Source organism: Antrostomus carolinensis, unplaced genomic scaffold (genome assembly GCF_000700745.2).
Source record: "Antrostomus carolinensis isolate BGI_N321 unplaced genomic scaffold, ASM70074v2 scaffold23683, whole genome shotgun sequence".
Taxonomy (NCBI): Eukaryota; Metazoa; Chordata; class Aves; order Caprimulgiformes; family Caprimulgidae; genus Antrostomus; species Antrostomus carolinensis.
Window position 1 is genome coordinate 62,963 of NW_010304836.1, and position 10,706 is coordinate 73,668.

At 38.3% G+C, this 10,706-nt stretch overlaps 1 protein-coding gene across 1 annotated transcript in view; it reads left to right on the top strand.

Moving 5' to 3' along the window:
- PARP8 (poly(ADP-ribose) polymerase family member 8) overlaps positions 1 to 4,247 on the top strand; it is a gene marked incomplete at its 5' end in the record, with an annotated part of 30,869 nt that extends 26,622 nt beyond the window's left edge. The window contains 3 exons of the mRNA XM_029084185.1: positions 1,513 to 1,566; positions 1,670 to 1,765; positions 4,152 to 4,247. Coding sequence (XP_028940018.1) covers positions 1,513 to 1,566; positions 1,670 to 1,765; positions 4,152 to 4,247 — 246 coding nt within the window. The remainder of the gene's footprint in view (positions 1 to 1,512; positions 1,567 to 1,669; positions 1,766 to 4,151) is intronic.
- Positions 4,248 to 10,706: the final 6,459 nt, after the last annotated feature.

Genomic DNA, 10,706 nt, shown 5'->3' on the forward strand with positions numbered 1-10,706 from the left:
GATTGTCTTCTGTGTTAGATCTGGGGAGAGATGCTTAGGAGACAGTCCTCTCTGCTCCCTTAGGCTGGTGGTGCCTTGATGTTCTCAGTGAGAACAAGCTGTTTCTTGCTTGAAATGCCATACATATATTCAAAATAGTGCATTCTGAATAATGAAATTACATTGCGTGTGATATGTCTCATGGTAAATTAGTTTAATAAGCTGTAGGCTATACTCATCAGATCTAAAAGCAGTGATATACTATCATAAAATCATTTATATACGTGCTGTGTGGTTGGTTCCTACAGTGTACTCAGCAATATTAATTTAAGGTGAGCCAACAGACTTTTTACTTGCTACAGTTTAGAGATACATTTTTTTTTTTTTAAACAGCAGAGGATGTCTCAACCAGCCAGACTTCTCTCTCCTGAAGTTAATAGGAAAAGTCCCATTGGTTTTGATAAGATAATAAAGAGCTGACTAAGTGGTTTAATTACTGATGTTGTTAGTTGATATGGAAGAAATGCAAGCCCTGCTTGTCAGTCTGTAAAAACTACCAGTAATTTATTGCTGGAATGCATTTACTTCGAGGGAAAACCATTGCATATGTGATCAGGTGCAGTTTGACTGATGTTAGCAGAAGTGCTTCAACAGTCCATTTTGCATTTTATATGCAGGCATGAGATATATGGGAAGCCTGGGTTCCTAAATGCAATTTGAAGTCAGTGGAATGTGGAAGCAGTTAATTGGGACCCTAAGTTCTCTTCAGTTCTCAGCTACAGTAATTCTCATATATGAATGCAGTTAGGATTGTTTCCCAGGAGAAAAAATGGAAAAGTTTCCCAATTAAGCAGTTAAAGAAATGAAAGGAAATAAGTCTATAAACAAAACCAAAAAAAGCTGTAAATGGAGGTAATCTAACTCTTACTCAAAACAAGGTTTAATTGAGATGGATGTCAGCCTAGAAGGAATTTTGTACCTACTGACTCCTGTAACAGAAGTTCCTTCTAAATTTTGTTTCTTTATGTTGAAAGAAAATGATGTAAAGAATTTGAGCAGAATCTGCGCACAGAGATCTGTTAACATGGTTCTTACAAAAGTAAGATCTTAGTAAATATAAGAAAAAGATTTTCAGCTGTTCTGAGAGTTACATTAGTCTTTCAAGCCTAAGCAGATAGCCCATATTTGGATAGACAATATGCAGTTAAAATTTAATGGAAGTTACCAAATGCCTGTTTATTAGAATGGAGTGAAGGCAGTGGTGTTTCCATCTGAGATTAAAATTTTTGGGATGCTGAGATACAAAACTTTATCAGATTGAAGGACTAAAAAGAAATGCTAAAAATCTACCCCACACTCAGCAAACAGTAAAAAAATTGATTACTTATAATGACTAGTTTATGTATATGAGAGATCTTTTAAAATGCAAATATTGTTTAATTAACATATTTGCATTCAAAAAATACAAAAGTTTTACCATTTCCTTATAATTAGTCTACCAACACTGAAGTTGCCTCAACTTTTTCCTTGCAGCAAAATTATGGTGCAAAATGCATTCCGGTACGAGATCGTGGCTTTCTTGTGCAGGTAGGATGTCATATCTTACCCATTTATGAAGCACTGTGGAGCATGAGCTGACTGTTAATTATTTTTAAGCAGATGTTGTTATTCTCATTTTCATTGTTCTCAGACTATTGAATTTGCTGAGCAGCGGATACCAGTATTGAATGAATACTGTGTAGTTTGTGATGAACCCCATGTGTTTCAGAATGGCCCTATGCTGAGGGTAAGTGGTGTGCTTGCTGCGATAAACAATCTATTTTATAATGCCTTAAATAGCAATGGACCATACAAACCTGTTAAAAAACTGTTGAATTATTTCAGATGCATATCATCCTAATATCCTTTTAAGAGGTGAACCTGTAATGCATGTTAACTCTATTTTGCTGTAAATTTGAAAATAATGTATTGCAAACAGGGAGATGGAAATCAATCTTGTATAATATCGAAGAAACATAAAGAAGGGATATATTTCACTGAACATTATTGTGCTACAGTAGTCACAACTGGATAAGACAGAGAAAATGCATTAGAGTGCTTTCCCCATCCTCTGGCATTCTTTTTAAAGAGCCGGGTCCTCGAACTCTTATCAAGCCATTACCAGGTTATTCAGATACGAAGGTGTTAATGCCACAAGGCTGTGAAGTTCTTCTGACCCTCTTTTGCTCATGGACCACTGGAATGAGCCATCCTCCATAATATGATAAAAAAGGCAGTAGAAGGAGGTGCTCTGTGAAGTGTCTGATCTAGCATCGACCTAGGCCAGGGGCACTGTTGTGGTCCAGTATGCCCAAAATCTGGCCAGTTAGGCAGCTCTTCCTTCCTTTCATTCCTGTATAACTGAGAACCAGGAATTTTGCACACTGAACGTTGTACCTCTCGTGCCGTTGCTGAATGCATACAGTGAAAAAGAATAAGATTGGTCATGAGAAACAGGCTCTGCTGGGGCTACTGGATCAGGGCAGCTTTATGAGAGAGTCTATTACAAGAATAAAATTCTTACCTTTAGGACTCATCTTGCAGTTTAGAATCCTTCTTGTTTCACCTGTCCTGCATCCTGTGGAAACCTGACTAACTTTAAAAGATTAAAGCCATGGAAAACTGCTTAATACCATTTTGTGAATGGTCTGACACTTGCCAATTTCTCCACAATGTGGTGAGCAACTACACATAAGTTGAAGCAGACATCATCTATGACAGTTCCAAAGGACTAAATTCAAGAAGGTTATTGCTTACACAGTAGCAGAAGTCATCCTCAGTGTCATTGCCTGTGACACCACAGTCAGGCATTCTGACTGCAGGCAGGTTATGCAAATAGACTGCTAATGGGATTTGCAAAAGCATCTACGTATTCAGTTAACACCTTTTAAAGTCATGGTTAAACCTCTGTACTTTCAAAAATCCTATCAGGTGTTTTTTTAAATCTTCAAGTTCATATGTACCCTTTAAAAACATGGTTTTCTGCCAGATTTATCAGCAACCAAACCCTGACTAGAAGCCTGTAGAAAAGACATCAGTTAATTCCTTTTTGTTCATCTTTGGATGCACTGCTATGCATATTACCTGAGACAGGACGAGATAAGACAAAGTGAGTATAGTGAGTAAAGTTTGGATAATATAATTATTTAAATTATTAGGTTTTATCCATTGTTCATAAGACAAAGCAAACAGTAGGATTTATTCCTCTTCACATGATGAACTGGTAAAAGAAAACAGAATGGAAAGTCATCTGTTCTAAACAGAAAAATCTTAATCCTTCTTGCTTTCCCACTTCAGAGATTAAAATCCCTCAGAATTACTTTTCTCTATCTTTAGCTTAAAGGGGGGTTACTTTAGCTATCTCTTTGAGAGTTTTTCAGCACTGCAAAACAGAGGAAAGTGCAAACATGTTTGCCACTGAACATATATTCATCAGTGCCTTTGCAAGCAGCAAAACCTACCAAGCTTTGCAAAAATGAAAGGATGTCCTTATATAACCCAGGGAGAAGGACATAGTGGGAAGAAATCTAGCATGCACTGTGTATGCTCAAATGACTCAATAAGCAATATAGAGCCATTAATGAGTTTGCAGTTCTGTAGAAGGTGAGAAAGGATCTCAGTTTGAATCGAGCATGAGCTTGCCAAAGGGTCTTAAGGGAATTTATGTTTCACTCTACTGAGAGCTCTGGCAGAGGCAGCCTAAAGTAGTCAGTTGTAAGGTTTATTAACACTCCTCAGCTGCACACATACACATACATTATGTATTTATATATATATATGTGTGTATGTGTCTCTCTCTCTCTATATATATATATGTCTATATATACATATATGGCTGCCAGCTAAGTTAAACTATCACTATATGTGCGTGTGTGTATATATAAAGAGAATAAAGAATGATCCAACTGAAAGAGCACTTTATGTTTAATACTGCTGCAACAACGGATCTCAGAAATACTATACTTTACTAAGCAGAATGCAGAAGGTTTTCATTTAAGGCAAGGCTACACGCAATCTGGCCTTATGTCACTTAATGGATCCCATATGCAGTATCTGTGGCCTTCATAAATAGCTTTAGAGTGCTAATACTTTTGATACCACAGTAACTTTGCCAGGTTTCATAATGATCAAAACCCTCCTACGGTCTGCTTATATTTTTAGAATCTGTGTCAAGATCCCATTTCCTACAGTTGTCCATATCTCAAACTCTGGTTAAATGGACTCTGTAGTTGGTCGTGTCACAAGAAATGCCACAGACTAAATAGCTCTGAATGGTTCACCAATCTCTTCTTCTGAAGAATAGTTCCTCCACACAGATGCACACGGGGTCATGTCTATGTGTGTGCAACCTTAATGATGAGTTTCCCTTCTACCTTTTGTACCTTTTTTTCAACAATAAAGAAGGCATATGAATTTATAAAAGCATAGCAAAGTTATTGCATTAGAAATTATTTTTAAATTTATTTAGTCTTGATTTTCTGGTATATAATGAAGTTTTATGAAATTGCAAAGAAACCAGTAAGGAATTTGATTCTGTAATCCTCCAGTATGTCAGCCTAACACCTTTCCTGAACTATAGTGTAGTTTAATTAATTGTCTTGAAATGAAGTTTAAAAATTCAGCAATTGTCATCATGCAATAATTACATTATTTTAATACAGTAAACTCTCATGCCTGTGTGTAATTTTTTGTGCTGGTTATTAATGACTTGCATAATTCAGATGTCTCATCCTCAGGACAGCTGAAGATACCAAGTGAAACTGAGAGATAAAGTTTTTCCTTCCTGCAGATTTGCTCTACAGGCTATGTTTTTATTTTAGTTATAAAGTATCTTTAAATCAGTCTCTCTCAGCACAAGCTTTCTTCTCTGTACTGTGTTTATTTTTCCTAGATCAGTTTTTCTAGAGGGTGTTCTGTTTTTAATATCTCTTTCAATTTTGCTTTCTTAAAATCTTGACATCTTCTTTTTCATAAGATAAGAGCAACTTGATGACAACAGGATATGTCTTTTGTATAGCTTAATTTAAATACTAGATCTCCATGGCAGACATACCATTGTATGGAACATACCTGCTGCAGAACAGCTGCATAACAGAATTGCATACATTTGTCTTTATGTTCTTACGATGATCACCTGTCTTGCTCCAGAGCCACAGTACTAATCTAATCATGCAAATGTTCCCTCCTGGATCAGGGATCCTGTTGTATACAGGAATCTTTGGACATTGTTACACTATCTTAATCACTTATTGAGGATAAATAAAGAGGCTACCTGAGAGACTTGCTAAAGATTAATAAGGGCAAAATTATTAGATTTCTCTTGAGAATTTCTTTGTGGAACAAAGTATGGATCTTTCAGAACAAACGGCTTTCTTTTGAGCTCCAAAAGTTCCCTGAAATACAGAAGACCAGGATTACAGGCACAGTTCCTGTGTGTACTCCACAAGTGCATGTGTAGATAAAAACACATTATGTAGATGGGGTAACTTTAAAACACTCAAAAACCTAATGCTTTCACAAGGAACCGCAGCTGTATTACTGTGAAGGAGAAGGACAAAGATTCTCTGGAATGGAAGAAGGAGTCTTAGAAACTACTATAAAGCATCATAAAGCTGTAACACTCTTCTTTGGAAAGGTCTGTTGTCCATTGTTTTGTTCCATCCCCTTTAAAAAAAAAAAAAATGAAGTAGGCAATGCTTTCCTGTAGGTATTCACACTTTTCCTATGTGAGATGAGGGTGAATGTAATTTCCCATGGTAGCATGTCTCTTTAGTATTTATTTCAAGACCACAGTGAGATCTAATGATTATTTACAGTGCACCCAAAGTTATAAAAGTTAAATTGGATGTGAAGAGATACACACTTATCTAGAATGCCATTGAAAACTGCAAATTCCCTGAAGTCACTGCATGGCATGATTTGCAGTCTTTCTGCAAAGCACAGGGAAAATGCTATGAATACATGGATCCTAAGAATTCAAAACTACTACTTAACCTCTTGCATAACATAGACCATACTATTTTGCACGATTATTCCTAATAGTGATCTGAATCCTTCATATTACACTCTTCATAGAAGGATTAATGAACAGCTTTGAAATCATTAGTGAGGGTTGGGATTACACTGTTTACATCCAAACAGCTCCTTTATCCCATGTAAAGAATCACAGTGCATCCTCCTGCAAGGCAACCTGTGCTGCACAGCTCTCAGGAGCTCTGTCATCAGTCTCTTCAGAAGTAGCTCTTTGTTCAGCTTTGAAAAACAGTGGGAAGTACAAGGTCAGACATAGGTTTTGTGCTGAGGAGAGATGAAGAAGGCAGACCTATTAGACCTACTGAAAACAATAAAAGTCTGCTCATTTGAATCTCTAGCCTTGTGTTACTGTCTTTGAATTTGTTCTCAACAGAGTTGTTTAGGTGAGTGAGGCATAGACTGTTATTTGTTTGTAATTAATGGCTAGATTTGAATTGTTTCAAAAACATATTTTGGAATGCCTTTTTTCTGACATTTTCAAACAGCTGGTATATCGTTCACATATGTGTTATTAAAATAGTAAAATAGATTATCCTAATTTCTGTCATGTTCTATATTAGAAGGCTATTAATTTTTTTTTTAATACCACATGAAATTTTTCCTGTTATTCTAGAGCTGATAATAATATTCCAGGGAAAGACTAAGTTGCATTTTAATGATAAAACAGTTTTGTTGCTCTAATAGGAATTCAGTATGTACTTTTATTACAAACATTTAAATATAAGGAGATCATGAGTCATTAACAAAAGTGGTTATGATATTCAAGGATCTGCTTTTAAAAAGTATGATTAAAATATATTATAATGTATTATCATATTCAAAGACTGGAGGAAAGCAAATGTCGCTCCTCTCTTCAAGAAGGGGAAGACCCAGACAACTACAGACTGGTCACCCTCAGCTCGATCCCTGGCAAGGTGATGGAGCAGCTAAGCCTGGAAACCATTTCTAGGCACATTAAGGACAAGAAAATCAGCAGGAGTAGTCAGCATGGCTTCACCAATGGGGAGTCATGCTTGACCAACTTGATAAACTTTGATGATGAAGTGACTGGTCTGGCAGATGAGGGGAAAGCAGTGGATATTGTCTGCCTGGACTTCACTAAGGCTTTTGACACTGTCTCTCATAAGATCCTCATAGACAAGCTGTTGATGCATGGGTTGGATGAGTAGATAGTGAGGAAGACTGAAAACTTGCTGAATGGACAGGCCCAGAGAGTGATGGTCAGTGGCACAAAATCTAGTCAGAGGTCAGTAACTATCTGTGTCCCCCAGGGGGTCAGTACTGTGTCCAGTCCTGTTTAATTCATTAATTTCATTAATCATCTGGATGTTGGAGCAGAGTATACCCTTAGTGAGTTTGCAGATGATACAAAACTGGGAGAAGTGGGTGATACTCCAGAGCAATGGAGTACCAATCAGAGGGACTTTAACAGGCTGGAGAAATGGGCTGACAGGAGTCTTAGGCAGTTCCACAAGGAGAAGAGCAGAGTCCTGCACTTAGGGAGGAACAACCCCAGGCACCAATATATGCTGGGGGCTACACAGCTAGAAAGCAGATTGGCAGAAAAGGACTTGGACACCAAGCTGAACATGAGCCAGCAGTGTGCTCTTACGTAAGAAAGGTTAAGGGTATCCTGGGCTGCATTAAACAATGGAATTGCCAGCAGGTGGAGAGAAGTGATCCTTCCTCTCTACCCAGCACTGGTGAGACCACACCTGGAGTACTGTGTCCAGGGAGAGATGGAGTTACTGGAGAGTGTCCAGCGAAGAGCCACTAAGATGATTAAGGGACTGTAGCATCTTACATAAGAGGAAAGGCTGAGAGAGCTGAGACTGTGTGGCGTGGAGAAGAGAAGGCTTAGGTGGGATCTTATTAAGGTCTATAAATACCTGAAGGGAGAGTGCAAAGATGACAGAGCCAGGCTCTTTCCAGTGGTGCCCAGTGACAGGACAAGAGGCAATGAGCACAAACTGAAACACAGGAGGTTCCATTGGAACATCAGAAAACACTTTTCTACCTTTTTCACCTTTTCTGAAGGTGACTGAGCATGGGAGCAAGTTGTGCAGAGAGGCTGTAGAGTCTACATCCATGGAGGCATTCAAAAGCCATCTGGACATGGTCCTCGGCAACTGGCTCCAGGAGAGCCTGCTTGAGCAGGGGTGTTGGACCACATGACCTCCAGAGATCCCATTCAGTCCCAACCATTCTGTAATTCTGTAATCATATTCAACATTTACATAGTGTAATTTAAGATGTGTGGCTAATGTCTATTTTACTGTCTATGCATTCCTGAATTCCTCATTTACAAATACTAAAACCATTGGTAAAATAGCATCAGCATTTGTGCTGTAAGACAGTGATACAGCACAAAAAAAATCTCAGAATATATTCAATAATGTGATAAAAACCCTCACTGTATTAATAATTTTTCTTTCAGTGAAGAAGTCTCTTTAGAGTGCCATCTTGTGTTGAAACCTCAGACTGAAGCTTTTTTAAAACAAAGCAGAAAATAATAAAAAACTCAGCAAAGCTAAATATTCAAGCTAGTTTCTTTGAGATTTATACTCTGATATAGCCATCTCTTTTGTTTAAAGTTTTGCTTATAAAATATGAATGCTAAAATACTGTAAAACAGTATTTTAAATATCTGGGTTTTGTATTTAGCTGCAAAAATAAATACAGTCTGGTAATTCTAGTATATGTTCTTATAATAGTAAGCTTACATTTTTAGAATGTTTTTTTCATCCTAAGGTGTTCAGTTATGATTTACTCATTATGGCTGAATCCTTGGCCTTGGTAAGTTCCTGTTGACTTGAAGAGGTCTTGGATTTCTCTGTCCTTGGAATATAAGATTCTTAGCCACCACTGAAACACAGTAGCATTGATGTTCCAGAAAAAATACACCACTTAGTGTTAGGAGATTTTTGGAGTAGAAGAAACATCATCAATCTATGGAGAAATGTGTAGGTGTACAAATATTTTTAGCCAGACTGGAGTTTAGCCAGATGCCTGTGGAATTCCAAGATGCTTGTGGAATAATGCCATGGTCCTTTGTATCTTTATTCACAATATGGGTTGGTTTTATGTCTTTTTATGAAAAAAGCCTCTCCAGTTACAACCAGTACTTTAGTAGAATGGGTTTCAATCACTTTGTTTTAACTGAGAGAATAAAGTGGCTGCAATGTAGCTTTTCCTGTTGCTGAGAACTTACCAAAGAGCACCTTGCCCAGCTGGTACTCCATAATACTTGTCTATTTGCAATCTATTTATACATCTGGGAAGTGGGGGAAAAAAAAAGAAAAAAAAAGAAAAAAAGAAAAGTATATTAGCTGTACAAGAATGCAGAAAAAAAGAGAAAGCGGAAAATAAAACCTGGATCAACCAAACCAAACAGAGCAAGTAACATTTCTTACCCAGCCTCAGGCTACTCTCATCTTTCTATAGGTTGTATCTGCTTGCCACTGTGGTATCTCCCATGTCTTTCAGCAGTGTGTTTCATGTTTCACATGAATATTGTGAGATTATTCAGAGACTTTACCTTACAGGTTCAGAGTGAGATAAGGCATTAAATAAATTATTCCTGTTCTTTGGCAGTGTGTTTACCTATACAGAGCTTATAGGAGCTTGAGCTCTCCTTCATTGAGCTTATAGTATAGAATAAATAGAATAGAATAAATGAATAGAATAGAATAGAATAGAATAGAATAGAATAGAATAGAATAGAATAGAATAGAATAGAATAGAATAGAAGGGACCTACAATGATCATCTAGTCCAACTACCTGAACAATTCAGGGCTGACCAAAGGCTAAGGCATGTTGCTAAGGGCATTGTCCAAATGCCTTTGAAACACTGACAGGCTTTGGGCATCATCCACCACTCTAGGAAGCCTGTTCCAGTGTTTGACCACCCTCTCAATAAACAAATACTTCCCAATGTTCAGTCTAAATTTCCCCCTGACACACTTTTGAACCATTCCCACCTGTCCTATCACTGGGTACAAGGGAGAAGGGCTCAGCACCTCCCTCTCCACTTTTCCTCCTCAGGAAGCTGTAGAGAGCCATGAGGTCATCCCTTAGCTTCCTTTTCTCCCAAACCAGACAAGCCCAAAGTCCTCAGGTGCTCCTCACTGGACATTCCTTCCATCACTTTCACCAGCTTTGTTGTCCTCCTCTGGACACCTTCAAGAACCTTCACATTCTTCTTAAATGGTGGGGCCCAGAACTGCACACAGCGCTCAAGGTGAGGCCACACCAACACTGAATACAGCGGGACAACCACCTCTTTTGACTGACTGGTTATGCCGTGTTTGATGCACTCCAGGAGGCAATTTGCCCTCTTGGCAGCCAGGGCCCACTGCTGACTCCTGTTGAGCCTGCTGTCCACCAGCAGCTCTGGATCCCTTCGTGCAGGGCTGCTCTCCAGCCACTCCTTGCCCAATTTATACCTGTGCCTGGCATTACGCCACCCTAGATGCAGAATCTGGCATTTTGACTTATTAAATGTCATCCCATTAATGGTTGCCCAGTGGTCCAATCTATCTAGATCCTTCTGCAAGGCCCCCTGTCCCTCAAGGGAGTCAACAGCAGCTCCCAGTTTGCTATCATCAGCAAAGTCCTGCATTCAGATCGTTGCTAAATATCTTGAAAAGAACTG